Source organism: Bombina bombina, chromosome 4 (genome assembly GCF_027579735.1).
Source record: "Bombina bombina isolate aBomBom1 chromosome 4, aBomBom1.pri, whole genome shotgun sequence".
Lineage (NCBI taxonomy): Eukaryota > Metazoa > Chordata > Amphibia > Anura > Bombinatoridae > Bombina > Bombina bombina.
In genome coordinates, this window is record NC_069502.1 from 30689478 (window position 1) to 30710716 (window position 21239).

The window sequence follows — 21239 nt, forward strand, 5'->3', positions numbered from 1 at the left end:
TATTTGGAAGAGCCTATCTGGGCATTAGTCGGCAGACAACAAGGCTAGCGATACTCATAAAGTTATATAAAATGCATTGTTTAGCAGTTAAGTTAGTTAAGTCAGTTAAGACTAAATAGGGACGTATATGTAGCAGAGTGAGGTTTGAGAAGTCAGCAGGTGCATTTCAAGTTTTGAGAAATATTAAATCTACAAATTTCAAAGACAAATTACTTTAAAAGGAGACAAAATAAATCATGAAACTATATTGCAAAGTTTTGTCATTAGTGGTGGAAAACTATCACTATGGTTTACTAGTCAGGGGTAAATAGATACTAGCCCAGAGGGAAAAAGTCAGTGGTCCACTCAATGTTAAAGATAGAAAAAAGTTCAATTTCTAAGTCGTCTGCTGCAATTTCTAAGTAATCTGGGACCACTGGAAATTTCAAGCCCTGCAAATAACTAAAAATTTTATATAAAAACCTAAAGTGTTCACTGTAAGAGAAAGGGCTACAGGATTCATTGACAATCCCTTTAAATAGACTTCCCTATATTCAGAATGGCAGACATCTTCCTCTGGAGAGACATTAGTTGGCACTTGACAAATCTTGTCTTTTAAGGGGAAATTCACCCTTTACCTCAAGGAACATTACATTTTCTTGTATGCCGACACCTGTTAGTGGTGCTATGGATCATTACAGAGAGGAATCAGATGGGACTGGTAGATAAAGGATGGAGAGATAGATATTAGATAGAAAGATAGATATATATTAGATAGAAATATATATATTAGATATATATTAGATAAATAGATATAGATAGATATTAGATAGAAAGCTAGATAGATATTAGATAGAAATATAGATATTAGATATATATTAAATAGATATAGATAGATAGATATTAGATAGATAAAACCCGTTTCCTGTCTGTTCGGGACTTTGTCAGGGATAGATATAAAGATGGATGGTTAGATAGATTGATAGATAGATAGATAGATGATAGAGAGATAGAAAGAGAGATACAGAGAGATATAAGGTAGATAGATAGATGATAGATAGATAGAAGATAGATAGAGAGACATATAGATAATAGATAGATAGACTGATAGATAGATTCACAGGCCATCCATGCAGGAGTACTAGATGGCTCCATAGTTTACTGACAATGTGACTCTCTTAATTAACACTCTGGTTGCCCGGTGTTCTGACAGATTGGTCAATTCCTCAGATTAGCCAATTCCGTCACTTCCGGTAACATAGAATCAGCTGTTTGACCGCAAATTCAACCACTGTGCATGCGTCACCGCATTCCAATTGCCGCAAGTCTGTTAGATCGGCCAATTCTGACCACACCATGCTTGTTAACCACACATATGTACGATGCACTGTAATTCCCCTCCTCTTCACTCTTTTTTTGCCCCTGCCCCGGTGATCTTCTGGCATCCAAAACAAGTGAACCTTGGTGGAATGAGGTTTATAAGGGGGGCTTCCACATCACCAGAAGTGACAGAATTGGGTAATCTGAGGAATTGGCTGATCTGCCAGAACACCGACATGCAGCTAGATGCAGCACGGATCATGATCACATAGGAGGCTCTGGGCCTGACAAATTGGGGACAAACAGATGGACATTTAAATGTGTTTTTTCCCCCGCAGTAAATGCTACCAGACAGACAGCCCTGATTCTGCAATTGGATCCCCGGGAAGCTGCCCATATTGCTCAGCGCCAGAAAGCAGACCTGCCTCTCTGTAAAAGCCCATGCTCACTCTACTGCATCTGCGCCAGGCTTTTAGAATTAAAAATAAATAAATATTATGAAGTGCAAATGTGGGGGGGGGGGGGGGTAGACATGGCAGCAGAGGTAACAGATATTCTGGTATCCCAAACTGGCACGCAAAGGATAGTAACTCAGTCACTGAAGTGCCGCCCCCTGTCAAGTGCCACCTGGGTCCATTGGATATATAGATAGATAGATGGATAGTATGGGCCCTGCATTTAGAACACTGCTGGGTAATCTAGCTGATAAACTGCAGTGTGCTAGTGCGGGTAACATTGTCAATGAGGCCCTGGGCTCACTACACAGCTGAGAAAGAAGACGCACCTGGGAGTCCAAACACAGATATGATGGGGTAGAAGAGGCGCTGCATCGACCGGATCCAGGGCTCTTCCATCATCTTGGCCAACAGAAAATGTGTAGTCCTGTGTGATATTGTCTGAAACTGTCACCTTGTTCACACTATCACCTGAAACTGTCACACTATCACCTGAACCTGTCACACTGTCCCCTGGCACTATCACACTATCACCTGAAACTGTCACACTATCACCTGAAACTGTCACCTTAAATTGTCACACTATCACCTGGAACTGTCACACTATCACCTGAAACTGTCACACTGTCGCCTGAACCTGTCACACTGTCACCTGGAACTGTCACACTCTCACCTGAACCTGTCACCTGGAACTGTCACACTCTCACCTGAAACTGTCACACTATCACCTGAAACTGTCACCTTAAACTGTCACACTGTCACCTTAAATTGTCATACTATCACCTGGAACAGTCACACTATCACCTGAACCTGTCACACTGTCCCCTGGAACTATCACACTATCACCTGAAACTGTCACACTATCACCTGAACCTGTCACACTGTCCCCTGGAACTATCACACTATCACCTGAAACTGTCACACTATCACCTGAACCTGTCACACTGTCCCCTGGAACTATCACACTATCACCTGAAACTGTCACACTATCACCTGAACCTGTCACACTGTCCCCTGGAACTATCACACTATCACCTGAAACTGTCACACTATCACCTGAACCTGTCACACTGTCCCCTGGAACTATCACACTATCACCTGAAACTGTCACCTTAAATTGTCACACTATCACATGGAACTGTCACACTATCACCTGAAACTGTCACACTGTCGCCTGAACCTGTCACACTGTCACCTGGAACTGTCACACTCTCACCTGAACCTGTCACCTGGAACTGTCACACTCTCACCTGAAACTGTCACACTATCACCTGAAACTGTCACCTTAAACTGTCACACTGTCACCTTAAATTGTCATACTATCACCTGGAACTGTCACACTATCACCTGAAACTGTCACACTGTCGCCTGAACCTGTCACACTGTCACCTGGAACTGTCACACTCTCACCTGAAACTGTCACACTATCACCTGAAACTGTCACACTATCACCTGGAACTCTCACACTGTCACCTGGAACTGTCACACTCTCACCTGAAACTTTCACACTATCACCTGTGACTGTCCCACTATCACCTGAAACTGTCACAATGTCACCTGAAACTGTCACAATGCCACCTGGAACTGTCACACTATCACCTGAAACTTTCACACAATCACCTGAAACTGTCACGTTAAACTGTCACACTATCATTTGAATCTATCACACAGTCAATATGATCTAAATATATTACACTTATACCTCTGTCACCTCTCTCACACAATATCACCTAAAACTAAGAGTGTCACACAACCACCTCTCTCGCTATCATCTGTCATCCAATACTGTCACCCTATAACCTAAAACTATCACACTGTCATCTATTGCACGTCACCTGAAAATGGCACACAATCTCCACTGTCATCAATGTCAAGCTGTAACCTGTGTTACAAAGCCACCTGAAACTGTCCCCTCTGTCACTTTGTGAATTAAATCTTTGTCTCACTATAACCTATACTGCATTACTTATGACAGCCAAAAAGTCACTTTCCTTCACCAGCTGCCTCCTTCCTCATTTGTTACGGACTAATTCCAGTTCAGTCACCTATACCAGAGCTTATATGTCTCCCTACCTGTATATCCATACACTTCTGTCTCTCTGTCTCACCCAGATGTGTTATCCTCTCTCTATAACTCTATAGCTTTGCTCCAATCTTTACATTCCCCTAATTATCCTGTACAAATATTTGTGTCATTTCTATATTGTTATTACACTAACACCAGGCGCTGTCCTAATAGCTGGAGCCTTTGTTGTCCTATTCTCAATGAACTTCCTACACCTCCTTCCTGGCAGTGCTGCCTCACACCTCTCTCTGTCCCTCTGTCATTCCATCACTCCGTCCCCTCTCAACAGTTTTTGGCTTAGCTCCCCCCCTCCTAGCTGCTTCTGATAGGTCTGGACCTGTCTCCAGGTGAGCACTTGAGTCTCACATCTGGCTTTTGTCACCTCCTGAGCCCAGTCTTTATCTAAACAGCTCTGAGGTTTGTGCAGAAACAAAATATCCCTCCTCTCTCAGGACATATTCACCTCTACAGGGAGGTGCAGTTACAGAGCTTCCAAGTGTCTTCAATGTTCAATCACCTGTGAAGCAGCCACTCGTCAGTTGGAGAAATGGAAAAATCCAGGAATAAGTATAATTATATTTAAATATTATACGGAAACAAGTGCACAGAAATTATAACAATCAAAAGAATGTAACTATATTGTGAAAGTTTTCAATAGGCTTAGCATTTCCTTACACGCATTCATTCTGACGCTAATAAAATGCATTTCAGACGCATCTTGCTCATATGATATTGGGAACCTCATAAAAATAAAGAACTGCAATGTATCAACATTTTAAAGGGATATGAAAGACAACATTTTAAAGGGATATGAAAGACAACATTTTAAAGGGATATGAAAGACAACATTTTAAAGGGATATGAAAGACAACATTTTAAAGGGATATGAAAGACAACATTTTAAAGGGATATGAAAGACAACATTTTAAAGGGATGTGAAAGACAACATTTTAAAGGGATATGAAAGACAACATTTTAAAGGGATATGAAAGACAACATTTTAAAGGGATATGAAAGACAACATTTTAAAGGGATATGAAAGACAACATTTTAAAGGGATATGAAAGACAACATTTTAAAGGGATATGAAAGACAACATTTTTCTTTTGTGATTCAGACAGAGAATACAATTTTTAAAAAGTTTGCAATTTACTTTGTTTAGCTTCGTTGCCATGGTAATCTTTAATACCTAGGTAGGTAGGTAGCACTACATGGATAACCTTCTTGCAAAACTGCTGCCACATACTGCTACAGACACGTGCACATCTCTGAGCTTACCTACCTGCTTTTCAACAAAAGATTCCAAGAGAGCAAAGAAAAATGATACTAGAAGTAAATCAGAAAGTTGTTTAAGCATTTACTATATCTGCACTAGAAGTAAGCTTTACAAGCGCTAACCCGGCACGTGCAAAAAGCCGAACTTTGAATATCGCAATCACGTTAATGGTCACCCTACTCGCACGCAAACATGATGGTGTTTAACCAAGGTGCGCTAAGCCGAAATGAAATATGAATATGTTGCATTACAATGTTCTTCACATAGCAGACTAAGTTCTGTTTGTTCTTAAAGGGACATTGAACCCACATTTTTTCTTTCGTGATTCAGATAGAGAGGCCTATTTATCAAGCCGTCAACCGCAAATACGCTGGAATTCCGCAGCGTAATTGTGGAGAGCCTGATTCCCCTTAGTTATCAAAGCCTGCAGACTGGCAAAAGTAGAATTTTGTGACGTAACATACGATCCGCAGGTCTCAGTCCGACACAGATCGATGCTTACGTCATTACAGATGTTCCGAATGCAAATTCAGCACTACCTAACTACTTTTGCTATTTATCAAATATATACCAGATACGCTCGCCACTATTCCGGCCCAGCGTACCTGGTCTTCAATCCGCCACCCTGGAGGCGGCGGATGCCACAGGAATCAATGGGAGTCTGAAAGTAGCGAAAGCTTATGTTCGCTGCTGCCCGATATCCCATTGATTCCTATGGGAGAATAAAGTTACATTTACACCTAACACCCTAACATGTACCCCGAGTCTAAACACCCCTAATCTGATGCCCCCTACACCGCCGCCACCTACATTATACTTATTAACCCCTATTCTGCCGCCGCCACCTACATTATACTTATTAACCCATAATCTGCCGCCCTGACACCGCCGCCACCTACATTATACTTATTAACCCCTATTCTGCCGGCCCGACACCGCCGACACCTAAATAAAAATTATTAACCCCTAATCTGCCTCTCCCGCCACCGCCGCCACCTACATAAAGTTATTAACCCCTATCCCGCCGCTCCCGGAGCCCACAGCAACTAAATAAATGTATTAACCCCTAAACCCCTGGCCTCCCACATCACTACCACTTACTAAACCTATTAACCCCTAAACCGCTAGCCCCCCACATCGCCATAAAAAAAATTAAAGGGACATGACACCCACATTTTTTATTTCATGATTTAGAAAGAGAATGCAATTTTAAGCATCTTTCTAATTTACTTATATTATATAATTTGTTTTATTCTCTTGATATTCTTTGCTGAAAAGCATAGCTAGATATGCTCAGTAGCTGCTGATTGGTTGCTGCACATAGAAGCATTGTGTGATTGGCTCACCATGTGCAAGGATATCTAAAAAATGAAGCAAAATAAATAATGGAAGTAAATTGTAATGTTGTTTAAATTTCTATTCTCTATCTGAATCATGAAAGAAAGATTTTGGGTTTAGTGGCCCTTTAACCTATTAACCCCTAAACCTAACAACCCGCTAACTTTATATGAAATATTACCTCATCCCTATCTTATAATAAATTTAAACTTACCTTTAAAATTAAATTAAACTATATTAAACTATTAATTAACCTACCCTAACTATTATACTAAAATTACATTAAACTATATTAAACTAATAATTAATCTACCCTAACTATTAGACTAAATTACATTAGACTACAAATTAAATAACTATATTATGTATTTAAAAACCTAACCCTACTCAAATCATTTAAATCTACACTAAAAAAGTACTAAGTTACAAAAAACTAACAACTAAGTTACCAAAAATAACAAACACTAACGCCTTGATTACGAGTTTTGTCGGTAAAGACCTGCGGTGCTAACGAGCCTTTTTTTTCCAGCGCACCCTTAAGACAACGCTGGTATTACGAGTTTTCTGAATGGCTGCGTTAGCCTCAGAAAAGTGACCGTTGAGCCAAACACCTGCAAAAAAGCAGCGTTCAGCTCCTAACGCAGCCCCATTGTTTCCTATGGGGAAACACTTCCTAAGTCTGCACCTAACACCCTAACATGAACCCCGAGTCTAAACACCGCTAATCATACACTTATTAACCCCTAATCTGCCGCCCCCGCTATCGCTGACACCTGCATTATACTATTAACCCCTAATCTGCCGCTCCGGAAACCACCGCCACCTACATTATCCCTATGAACCCCTAATCTGCTGCCCCCAACATCGCTGACACCTATATTATATTTATTAACCCCTAATCTGTCCCAACCCAACATCGCTGCCACCTACCTACACTTATTAACCCCTAATCTGCCGACCGGACATCGCCACCACTTTAATAAATGTATTAACCCCTAAACCGCCGCACTCCCGCCTCGCAAACACTATAATAAATTTTATTAACCCCTAACCTGCCCTCCCTAACATCGACGCCACCTACATACAATTATTAACCCCTAATTTGCCGCCCTCAATGTCGCCGCTACTATAATAAAGTTATTAACCCCTAAACCTAAGTCTAACCCTAACCCTATATATAGGGTAATTTGAACAATCTAACTCACTCCAGATATAGCCTCCTTCACTAGTGTAGTCTTCTCACAAGTGACTACACCTAAAGTTTTTGAAAAAAAGAAATTATAGTGGGATAGGAAGGGGCGCTGAACCGCAATCTGGAAATGTATATAACTTAGGACCTTTGCATTAATTTATATTTAGTTGGTGTAGAGAATACCAATATTAAATCTTATATGAGGTGTGATGGTAAAATAAAATAAAATAATATAATAATCTTCTATCTTTTAGTTGGGGTAAAGAATACCAATAATAAGTTCAAGGTGTGATGATAAAATAAATTAGTATAATAATCTTCTATCTTTTCAGTGGTAATATAATGTGTGCTGCGTAGAAAGCTACTTAGTGAAAGTGTTAATGAAAGTGTTAATCTTTTAGTTAGGGTAGACAATACCAATAATATGAGGTTCAGGTATGATGATAAAATAAAATAGTATAATAATCTTCTATCTTTTCAGTGATAATATAATGTGTGCTGCGTGGAAAGCTGCTTAGTGAAAGTGTTAATGAAGTTAAAACATGCTCATTTCTCCTTGTTTATGTAAGGAAAAAAAAAAAAATTAAATCGTGAGAGTAAATAGGTGTGAAATTAGTGTTAGAGCAGTAAGTTTAAAGTGACTCTATGCCACCAGGTAGATCTTTTGTGTATATAGTATACGTGCAGTATGGATGATAGTTGTTGTAGTGAAAAGTAGGGGTGCAATAAAAAATAAATATAGTTAAATATATTGGTGATTAAATTAGTACTGGGAACTAGGGATCCTCACAAATTTTTGAATTTTAGGTAAAAAATATGGATCCTAATTAAAAATGAGAAAAACAGGGATAGTATGCAGATTAGTGTTATAATGTTAATTTCTTTCATGTAATTAGCAAGAGTCCATGAGCTAGTGACGTATGGGATATACATTCCTACCAGGAGGGGCAAAGTTTCCCAAACCTCAAAATGCCTACAAATACACCCCTCACCACACCGACAAATCAGTTTTACAAACTTTGCCTCCTATGGAGGTGGTGAAGTAAGTTTGTGCTAGATTCTACGTTGATATGCGCTCCGCAGCAGGTTGGAGCCCGGTTTTCCTCTCAGCGTGCAGTGAATGTCAGAGGGATGTGAGGAGAGTATTGCCTATTTGAATGCAATGATCTCCTTCTATGGGGTCTATTTCATAGGTTCTCTGTTATCGGTCGTAGAAATTCATCTCTTACCTCCCTTTTCAGATCGACGATATACTCTTATATATATACCATTACCTCTGCTGATTTTCGTTTCAGTACTGGTTTGGCTTTCTACAACATGTAGATGAGTGTCCTGGGGTAAGTAAATCTTATTTTCTGTGACACTCTAAGCTATGGTTGGGCACTTTTTTATAAAGTTCTAAATATATGTATTCAAACATTTATTTGCCTTGACTCAGGATGTTCAACATTCCTTATTTTCAGACAGTCAGTTTCATATTTGGGATAATGCATTTGAATCAATCATTTTTTTCTTACCTTAAAATTTGACTTTTCCCTGTGGGCTGTTAGGCTCGCGGGGGCGGAAAATGCTTCATTTTATTGCGTCATTCTTGGCGCAGACTTTTTTGGCGCAAAATTTTTTTCTGTTTCCGGCGTCATACGTGTCGCCGGAAGTTGCGTCATTTTTTACGTTCTTTTGCGTCAAAAGTCTCGGCGTTCCAGATGTGGCGTCATTTTTGGCGCCAAAAGCATTTAGGCGCCAAATAATGTGGGCGTCTTATTTGGCGCTAAAAAAATATGGGCGTCACTTTTGTCTCCACATTATTTAAGTCTCATTATTTATTGCTTCTGGTTTCTAGAAGCTTGTTCACTGGCATTTTTTCCCATTCCTGAAACTGTCATTTAAGGAATTTGATTAATTTTGCTTTATATGTTGTTTTTTCTATTACATATTGCAAGATGTCCCATGTTGCAACTGAGTCAGAAGATACTTCTGGAAAATCGCTGCCTGGTGCTGGAGCTACCAAAGCTAAGTGTATCTGCTGTAAACTTTTGGTAGCTGTTCCTCCAGCTGTTGTTTGTATTGAATGTCATGACAAACTTGTTAATGCAGATAATATTTCCTTTAGTAAAGTTCCATTACCTGTTGCTGTTCCGTCAACATCTAATACTCAGAGTGTTCCTGATAACATAAGAGATTTTGTTTCTAAATCCATTAAGAAGGCTATGTCTGTTATTCCTCCTTCTAGTAAACATAAAAAGTCTTTTAAAACTTCTCATTGTTCAGATGAATTTTTAAATGAACATCATCATTCTGATTCTGATAGTGGTTCTTCTGGTTCAGAGGATTCTGTCTCAGAGGTTGATGCTGATAAATCTTCATATTTATTTAAAATGGAATGTATTCATTCTTTACTTAAAGAAGTCCTAATTGCATTAGAAATTGAGGATTCTGGTGCTCTTGATACTAAATCTAAACGTTTAGATAAGGTTTTTAAATCTCCTGTAGTTATTCCAGAAGTTTTTCCTGTTCCTGGTGCTATTTCTGAAGTAATTTCCAGGGAATGGAATAATTTGGGTAATTCATTTACTCCTTCTAAACGTTTTAAGCAATTATACCCTGTGCCATCTGACAGATTAGAGTTTTGGGACAAAATCCCTAAGGTTGATGGGGCTGTCTCTACTCTTGCTAAGCGTACTACTATTCCTACGGCAGATGGTACTTCCTTTAAGGATCCTTTAGATAGGAAAATTGAATCCTTTCTAAGAAAATCTTATTTGTGTTCAGGTAATCTTCTTAGACCTGCTATATCATTGGCTGATGTTGCTGCAGCTTCAACTTTTTGGTTGGAAGCTTTAGCGCAACAAGTAACAGATCATAATTCTCATAGCATTATTATTCTTCTTCAACATGCTAATAATTTTATTTGTGATGCCATTTTTGATATCATTAGAGTTGATGTCAGGTATATGTCTTCTAAGTCTACTCTGCTTTCCCTTTCTTTCCAGGGTAATAAATTATTTGGTTCTCAGTTGGATTCTATTATCTCAACTGTTACTGGAGGGAAAGGAACTTTTTTACCACAGGATAAAAAATCTAAAGGTAAATTCAGGTCTAATAATCGTTTTCGTTCCTTTCGTCACAACAAGGAACAAAAGCCTGATCCTTCATCCTCAGGAGCGGTATCAGTTTGGAAACCATCTCCAGTCTGGAATAAATCCAAGCCTTTTAGAAAATCAAAGCCAGCTCCTAAGTCCACATGAAGGTGCGGCCCTCATTCCAGCTCAGCTGGTAGGGGGCAGATTACGTTTTTTCAAAGAAATTTGGATCAATTCCGTTCACAATCTTTGGATTCAGAACATTGTTTCAGAAGGGTACAGAATTGGTTTCAAGATAAGACCTCCTGCAAAGAGATTTTTTCTTTCCCGTGTCCCAGTAAATCCAGCGAAGGCTCAAGCATTTCTGAAATGTGTTTCAGATCTGGAGTAATTATGCGAGTTCCAGTTCTGGAACAGGGGCTGGGGTTTTATTCAAATCTCTTCATTGTACCAAAGATGGAGAATTCCTTCAGACCAGTTCTGGATTTAAAAATATTGAATCGTCATGTAAGGATACCAACATTCAAAATGGTAACTGTAAGGACTATCCTGCCTTTTGTTCAGCAAGGGCATTATATGTCTACAATAGATTTACAGGATGCATATCTGCATATTCCGATTCATCCAGATCACTATCAGTTTCTGAGATTCTCTTTCCTAGACAAGCATTACCAGTTTGTGGCTCTGCCGTTTGGCCTAGCAACAGCTCCAAGAATTTTTACAAAGGTTCTCGGTACCCTTCTGTCTGTAATCAGAGAACAGGGTATTGTGGTATTTCCTTATTTGGACGATATCTTGGTACTTGCTCAGTCTTCACATTTAGCAGAATCTCATACAAATCGACTTGTGTTGTTTCTTCAAGATCATGGTTGGAGGATCAATTTACTAAAAAGTTCATTGATTCCTCAGACAAGGGTAACCTTTTTGGGTTTCCAGATAGATTCAGTGTCCATGACTCTATCTTTGACAGACAAGAGACGTCTAAAATTGATATCAGCTTGTCGAAACCTTCAGTCACAATCATTCCCTTTGGTAGCCTTATGCATGGAAATTCTAGGTCTTATGACTGCTGCATCGGACGCGATCCCCTTTGCTCGTTTTCACATGCAACCTCTTCAGCTCTGTATGCTGAACCAATGGTGCAGGGATTACACAAAGATATCTCAATTAATATCTTTAAAACCGATTGTACGACACTCTCTGACGTGGTGGACAGATCACCATCGTTTAGTTCAGGGGGCTTCTTCTGTTCTTCCGACCTGGACTGTAATTTCAACAGATGCAAGTCTTACAGGTTGGGGAGCTGTGTGGGGGTCTCTGACGGCACAAGGGGTTTGGGAATCTCAGGAGGTGAGATTACCGATCAATATTTTGCAATTTTCAGAGCTCTTCAGTCTTGGCCTCTTCTGAAGAGAGAATCGTTCATTTGTTTTCAGACAGACAATGTCACTACTGTGGCATACATCAATCATCAAGGAGGGACTCACAGTCCTCTAGCTATGAAAGAAGTATCTCGAATTCTGGTTTGGGTGGAATCCAGCTCCTGTCTAGTTTCTGCGGTTCATATCCCAGGTATAGACAATTGGGAAGTGGATTATCTCAGTCGCCAAACGTTGCATCCGGGCGAATGGTCTCTTCACCCAGAGGTATTTCTTCAGATTGTTCAAATGTGGGGACTTCCAGAAATAGATCTGATGGCCTCTCATCTAAACAAGAAACTTCCCAGGTATCTGTCCAGATCCAGGGATCCTCAAGCGGAAGCAGTGGATGCATTGTCACTTCCTTGGAAGTATCATCCTGCCTATATCTTTCCGCCTCTAGTTCTTCTTCCAAGAGTGATCTCCAAGATTCTGAAGGAATGCTCGTTTGTTCTGCTGGTAGCTCCAGCATGGCCTCACAGGTTTTGGTATGCGGATCTTGTCCGGATGGCTTCTTGCCGACCGTGGACTCTTCCGTTAAGACCAGACCTTCTGTCGCAAGGTCCTTTTTTCCATCAGGATCTCAAATCCTTAAATTTAAAGGTATGGAGATTGAACACTTGATTCTTAGTCAAAGAGGTTTCTCTGACTCTGTGATTAATACTATGTTACAGGCTCGTAAATCTGTATCTAGGGAGATATATTATAGAGTCTGGAAGACTTATATTTCTTGGTGTCTTTCTCATCATTTTTCCTGGCATTCTTTTAGAATTCTGAGAATTTTACAGTTTCTTCAGGATGGTTTGGATAAAGGTTTGTCTGCAAGTTCCTTGAAAGGACAAATCTCTGCTCTTTCTGTTCTTTTTCACAGAAAGATTGCTAATCTTCCTGATATTCATTGTTTTGTACAAGCTTTGGTTCGTATAAAACCTGTTATTAAGTCAATTTCTCCTCCTTGGAGTTTGAATTTGGTTCTGGGGGCTCTTCAAGCTCCTCCGTTTGAACCTATGCATTCATTGGACATTAAATTACTTTCTTGGAAAGTTTTGTTCCTTTTGGCCATCTCTTCTGCCAGAAGAGTTTCTGAATTATCTGCTCTTTCTTGTGAGTCTCCTTTTCTGATTTTTCACCAGGATAAGGCGGTGTTGCGAACTTCTTTTAAATTTTTACCTAAGGTTGTGAATTCCAACAACATTAGTAGAGAAATTGTGGTTCCTTCATTATGTCCTAATCCTAAGAATTCTAAGGAGAAATCATTGAATTCTTTGGATGTAGTTAGAGCTTTGAAATATTATGTTGAAGCTACTAAGAATTTCCGAAAGACTTCTAGTCTATTTGTTATATTTTCCGGTTCTAGGAAAGGTCAGAAGGCCTCTGCCATTTCTTTGGCATCTTGGTTGAAATCTTTGATTGATCATGCTTATGTCGAGTCGGGTAAAACTCTGCCTCAAAGGATTACAGCTCATTCTACTAGGTCAGTTTCTACTTCCTGGGCGTTTAGGAATGAAGCTTCGGTTGATCAGATTTGCAAAGCAGCAACTTGGTCTTCTTTGCATACTTTTACTAAATTCTACCATTTTGATGTGTTTTCTTCTTCTGAAGCTGTTTTTGGTAGAAAAGTACTTCAGGCAGCTGTTTCAGTTTGAATCTTCTGTTTATAGTTTAAGTTTTTTTCATTATAAACTTTTAACTTTATTTTGGGTGTGGATTATTTTCAGCGGAATTGGCTGTCTTTATTTTATCCCTCCCTCTCTAGTGACTCTTGCGTGGAAAGATCCACATCTTGGGTAGTCATTATCCCATACGTCACTAGCTCATGGACTCTTGCTAATTACATGAAAGAAAACATTGGTTGTAATTTTATGCGCTTATGTACTGAATAAAACCAATTTTCTTAATGAGCTTAATGTGCTGAGTGGTTACTGATCTTATTTTAATTATTATCTATGTTCACCACTATGATGGTATAAAAATTGTGTAGAGATTAGAACACCTTTAAACGTTAAGATTCTTAAAACCTCTAAAACCCTCTAGAATTAGATAAATATTAAAAAAATCAAATAAAAGACATAAAGGGATAATAATAAAATAATAATAAAAAAATGTAGTAAATAAATAATTTCAAATGATGAAAATTTGTGTATACCAAAAGTCCATAAATATAATCACAGTCAAATGAAAGGGGTTTTATATGAATGGTGTTTTATAGTCCCCGGTCACACTTAAACTTTGAATAAATAGTCTTTAAAAGTTCTGTTAAGATAAAAACAGTACCTTGAACATTAAGGCAGAAAATTTTCCTGTATTTGGTAGATTGTAGGTGATCCTGGGTTAGTGAGAGATAATGTTCAAATAAACCAAAGAAAAGGAAGCAATTCTATTTTGATTGCAGTGCCGCTGAAGTGCTGCCTGTTCTCAGCCAGCGATCCCACTGGTCTCGGCTCAGATGCAGTTACATGAAATGAAAGAAAAGACAGGCGCACAGGGCACAATTCAAGTGCAGAGTTTTTATTATGTAAATAAGACACACAGTTAGAAACACTTACTAGATTAAAATCAAAATATGCATTGAGAGCATATGCTCCTGGGATTATCGCAGCACCTGTAGTACCAGGGGGATAGATGTTCTTCTCCCCTCCGTTCACAATAAGAGCAGTTGGGTGGCGGTGTTCCGGATCCTGTCACCCAAGTCTTAGTGCCTGACGCATTTCCCCCGACTCCGGTCGGGCTTTTTCTAGCCTTTGAAAAAGCCCGACCGGAGTCGGGGGAAATGCGTCAGGCATCCAAACTAAACAAAAGACTTTATGGGAAAGCAGTTATAAGGTACTGTTGGTCACCAGCGTTACTAAGACTTGGGTGACAGGATCCGGAACACCGCCACCCAACTGCTCTTATTGTGAACGGAGGGGAGAAGAACATCTATCCCCCTGGTACTACAGGTGCTGCGATAATCCCAGGAGCATATGCTCTCAATGCATATTTTGATTTTAATCTAGTAAGTGTTTCTAACTGTGTGTCTTATTTACATAATAAAAACTCTGCACTTGAATTGTGCCCTGTGCGCCTGTCTTTTCTTTCATTTCATGTAACATGAAAGAAAACATAATTTATGTAAGAACTTACCTGATAAATTCATTTCTTTCATATTAGCAAGAGTCCATGAGGCCCACCCTTTTTGTGGTGGTTATGATTTTTTTTGTATAAAGCACAATTATTCCAATTCCTTATTTTTTATGCTTTCGCACTTTTTTCTTATCACCCCACTTCTTGGCTATTCGTTAAACTGATTTGTGGGTGTGGTGAGGGGTGTATTTATAGGCATTTTGAGGTTTGGGAAACTTTGCCCCTCCTGGTAGGAATGTATATCCCATACGTCACTAGCTCATGGACTCTTGCTAATATGAAAGAAATGAATTTATCAGGTAAGTTCTTACATAAATTATGTTTTATTAAGTAAGTTCATACTAAGAAATAAAAATTCCTTACAGACATTAATAGCAATAAAATATTAAACAGTAATGTTCTAAAAAATTAGATTCTAAAAACTTAATAACACCGGTGTTATAAATGCATTAAAAACTACAGTTCTAATTTAAAACTACAATTCTGATAGAAAAGACTCCAATAGCTGCTAATATGTTAGATGATGGGCATATAATAAAGTAAAAATTAGTAGAGGCATAAGTTGATACAGTAACAATAAACCACTATAAATTGATAAGAGGAGTAAGTTTTCAAACACTAGTATGAATTAATATTGAAAACAATTATAAGCCTTTTCTGTGTTGGTAGTATGTAACAGGTGTTTCAAAGTGGTGTGTGTCTTATTAGACACAGTGTTGCAAGCTTTAATTAGAGGGATTTTCCTAGCATAGGTTGATACAGTAGCAATAAACCATTGCAGATTGATAAGTATAGTTAGCTTTCATACACCAGTATGAACCAATGGTCTACGCAGCACACATTATATTACCACTGAAAAGATAGAAGATTATTATACTAATTTATTTTATCATCACACCTTGAACTTATTATTGGTATTCTTTACCCCAACTAAAAGATAGAAGATTATTATATTATTCTAACCCTAACCCTAACACCCCCCTAAATTAAATATAATTTAAATAAAACGAAATAAAATTACTATCATTAAATAAATTAATCCTATTTAATTTAAAACTAAATACTTACCTATAAAATAAACCCTAATATAGCTACAATATAACTAATAGTTACATTGTAGCTATTTTAGGATTAATATTTATTTTACTGGCAACTTTGTATTTATTTTAACTAGGTACAATAGCTATTAAATAGTTAATAACTATTTAATAGCTACCTAGTTAAAATAATTACAAAATTACCTGTAAAATAAATAAAATAAATCCTAACCTAAGTTACAAATACACCTAACACTACACTATCAATAAATTAATTAAATAAATTAACTACAATGATCTAAACTAAAATACAATTAAATAAACTAAAGTATAATACAAAAAAACCACTACATTACAAAAAATAAAAAAATATTACAAGAATCTTAATCTAATTACACCTAATCTAACCCCCCTAATAAAATAAAAAAAGTCCCCCCACAATAATAAAATTCCCTACCCTAAACTAAATTACAAAGTAATCAGCTCTTTTACCAACCCTTAAAAGGGCTTTTTGCGGGGCATTGCCCCAAAGTAATCAGCTCTTTTACCTGTAAAAAAAAATACAACCCCCCACAACATTACAACACACCACCCACACACCCCTACTCTAAAACCCACCCGATCCCCCCTTAAAAAAACCTAACACTACCCCCCTGAAGATCACCCTACCTTGAGCCGTCTTCAGCCAGCCGGCCACCGATGGGACAGAAGAGGACATCCGGACCGGCAGAAGTCTTCATCCTATCCGGGCAGAAGAGGACATCCAGACCGGCAGACATCTTCTTCCAGGCGGCATCTTCTATCTTCATCCTTCCCAGAGCTGAGCGGAGCGGAGCCATCTTCTATCCAGCCGACGCAGAGCCATCCTCTTCTTCCAATGTCCTAAGGCCGAATGAAGGTTCCTTTAAATGACGTCATCCAAGATGGCGTCCCTCGAATTCCGATTGGCTGATAGGATTTTATCAGCCAATCGGAATTAAGGTAGGAAAAATCCGATTGGTTGATTGAATCAGCCAATCGGATTGAAGTTCAATCCGATTGGTTGATTGGATGAGCCAATAGAATGCGAGGTGACATTTCAGATACGGAGGGTGAGGATTCTGAAAACACATGAGTCTGATAGTGAACCATATACACCTTCAGCAGATAGTCATATGAGAATAACCAGGGGAAAAAGTAAAGATTTTTTAGGTCAAAGTGCCTCTTCAAATTTAGACACACCCGAAGAGGCAGGGGGCAAACCAAAAAGAAACAACAAAAGCCAGCCACACAACAAGACAAACAAAAAAAGCTGGAAACCGTACCAGAGACCCCCAAGTCCATTTTCTCAGATGAAAATGAATCATTAAGAATTATAAACCTCTCCCAAAAACTTCTGACAGATGATCATATTCAAGTACTCTCAAAAGGCATGACATTTTGTCCCACCCCTAAGTTGGACAACTTTGAGATAATCAAAGATGTACAATTATACATTCGAAAAATTGCTCTAAAAAGATTCTTTACCAATAGACCATCAAGTACAAGCCAATCAGAATTAAATATGCTCTCAGAGGATGAGAGAAACACTCTTGTCAATCTTGAAGACTTACTTCATGAAAGTGAATTTACACCAAGTATTCCCCCTGCAGGGACGTATGGAGATGGGCAGAAATGGCGAGATAAAATAAAAAACAAGTCAAAATGTATGCCTAAAATCAATCAGTGTTCTCAACTACAAGTCTTTAATGACATTGTATGTGAAAAAATACTTCAAATTCCAGAGAAAAAAACCAAGTCGGAATCTGAAAATAACAGAACAAAAAGCCTTAAAAGATATGCAATCTTGGCAGAATATTATCATTAGAAACTCAGACAAGGGGGGTAATATTGTATTGTGGCCACTTAATATGTATTATCTAGAAATTTCTGGATAGAGGGGGCCAGAAATGATAATATCATCAACAATAAGGAATATCAATTCCTTAAAGTATCTAATCCTATTGTAGCCACCTTCTATTTAATACCAAAGATCCATAAAAATCTAACTCATCCCCCCGGTCGACCGATTGTATCTGGAATTAATAGCTTCACTGAAAAAAGAAAAGGAAATATATAGATTACAGACTTAGGAACTATCTTACCCAAATCTCATCGTATGTCCAGGACACTACTGATGTTCTAAACCAATTGGATAATATTCACATTTCTAAGCAAACATGGCTTGTCACAGCTGATGTTGAATCGCTGTACACTTGGAAGAAGACGCCATTCATGATGAGTGTATCCTACAGTTATTTAAATTTGTTCTCAAACACAATTATTTCACTTTTAACAACTGTTTCTATCTGCAAACAAGAGGTACCGCTATGGGTACAGCATGTGCTCCCACCTATGCCAATTTATTTCTAGGCTGGTGGGAGCACAAACATGTTTTTTCTGATACTAACTCAAATTTTCTGGAAAAAAAATCCCCTCTGGATGCGTTACATAGATGACGTACTGTTCCTATGGGATGGCACAAAAGAAGAATTAGACCATTTTCTTCTTGCTCTCAATTTAAACCAGCTTAATATTAAATTAATTTATGAGGCCAGTCAGACTATATTAAATTTCCTTGATTTGGAAATAACTAAAACTAAAGAAGTTATGTTATCTATGGATGTACATAGAAAACCAACAGCTACTAACAGTGTCCTCCATAGTTCAAGCGCACATGCCCTAAATACAATTCAAGCCCTTCCTGTTGGTGAATTTTTAAGAATGAGAAGAAACTGCTCCTCAGACATGAATTACAGCAAGAGAGCCAAATAATTATCTGAAAGACTATCACTGAGAGGGTACAGTAAAAGGGCAATTAAAAGGGCGGAGTTTAGGGCAAGAACAACTAACAGAAAGGAGTTACTCCTTAAAAAAACGAAATTGAAACAAGATCAGATAAGATTTATATCTACATATAACCCAGAAAGCGCACATATAAAAAGGGTACTGCAAGACAATTGGCACATTCTAATGTCGGATCCCAGTTTAAAATCAATTCTGGGTGACAAAATCCAAACAGGGTACAGAAGAACCCGAAATTTAAAAGACCTCATAAGTCCAAGCCATCTAGAGGGTGCAAAAACAAAGAGTGCATTTACAAATGGCTGCTTTAAATGTGAAATCTGTACTTCATGCAGTTTTATGATAAAAACACACACAATACATGATCGTTTTAATAAACTGCACACAATAAATGCACACATTAACTGCCAAATGGAAGTGGTAATTTATGCATTACGATGCAAATGTGATCTTTTCTATATTGGCGTGACAACCAGAAAAATACGGTTGCAAGAGCACCTCAGAAACAATAAAAATGCGGGTAAAGACCTGCAAGCAGGGAAACAATTCACTTCAGTGGCTAGATATTTTTTTAACAAACATAATTCTAAATAAAGTGACTTAAAATATTTTGGAATACAAAAAGTCAAATTTGGTATTAGAGGAGGGGATGTGGAGCAAACTCTATTAAAAGCTGGAAGTAAATGGATTTTCCTTTTAAATACAGTTCATCCATTTGGTCTTAATGAGTTTAACAATTTCTTTTTATAACGAATCTTGGGGTAGTAACTCCATTTCAAACTCAGTTCATATTTCAGAAACTATATTCAGTTTAAACTGTAACTTCAGATAACAGTTGCTCATATTGTAATTTTGCAATTTTTAAACCAATAACAACTTTCTTTGATACATAATAAGGGATCTAGCTACCCAATATTATTATAGGTTTTCATTAGACATGATAAGATTCACTAAATTAATTAGGTAATTTATTACTTAGCAATGGTATTTATTTTACTTGTCAACACTGTAACGGTACCAACAGGATACCAAGGGTTAACACCAGATGAACAATGTCCTGCATAGGGAATCAGCAATTCACAACCCAGCCAGTTTTCAGGTTTAAAACAGAATGACATTTATTAAAAGGCTATGCCTAGTATTTATGCAGGTCTGACACCCCAGATGGGGGGTTGAAAGAATGTTGTACATTAGATGGAGGAACCACACCCTTGGACAGACCACAATAGAATCACATTACTTTACTAGGTATATAACAACTTAAACACAAAACACATTTGGCTTTCCTTATCACCTAGGCGTCTGCTCTCTGAGGGTGATTAAACAATGGACTGTTTATCACTAACTTTAATAACAGTACACAATAGCTGAGGCTAGTAACCTTGTCATTCAAGAATAGTTTCTTAAAGCTGAACACAGTTAACTCCTTCAGTACTGACAGAAGGGTCTGTCACATCTACATAGCACACAATACAGCCTATAGACAACCTTTCTTACATTATAGTCCAGAAGTGGCTAGGTTTGCCACAATGCTCCCCCAGAACCAAGCCGGCATACACAGTCTGATCCCAACGGATCGGCTTGAGGATGTCCGGGGAAGTACTCACAGATCACTTTTCAAGTTCAGTTTGTCTGGGCAACCCGTCGGCGTTACCGTTTTGTTTCCCTGGGCGGTAATGGATGGTAAAGTCGAAGGGCTGCAGCCTGGCATTGTCCCCGGCCACACGGTTCAGCCACACCAACGGGTTGTGATCTGTGAGTAAGGAAAAAGGTTGTCCATACAGGTACGGCTGCAACTTTTTGAGGGCCCTGATTAAAATATAAAAGGTAACAGCAACTTGTAAGTAAACCAAACTAGGTTGTAGCTCCTCAAATAGGGCTTCAGCTACCGTCTCTGCATGGATGTTGGAGAGAGCAATGGCCTCGGGGTACCTAGTGGCGTAGTCCAACACGGTTAAAATGTACCTCTTCCCGAAGGGACTGGGCTTGGGTAGTCACAGGGTTAACATCAGCGGGACCCATGGGAGCATAGGCAGAAACATGGGGGGCCAAGTCATTTCCAAGGAGAACATCAGCAGGTAAGTCCTTCTTGACCCCCACATTCACAGGTCTAGCGCCCACTCCCCAATCCAA

The 21239-nt window shown here is 38.6% G+C and overlaps 1 protein-coding gene across 1 annotated transcript in view; it reads right to left on the minus strand.

Moving 5' to 3' along the window:
• The window catches only part of LOC128656818 (probable G-protein coupled receptor 139), an 88710-nt gene extending 86554 nt beyond the window's left edge, over positions 1-2156 (minus strand). The window contains exon 1 of the mRNA XM_053710982.1: positions 2084-2156. Within this exon, the coding sequence (XP_053566957.1) occupies positions 2084-2156 (73 nt within the window). The remainder of the gene's footprint in view (positions 1-2083) is intronic.
• Positions 2157-21239: the final 19083 nt, after the last annotated feature.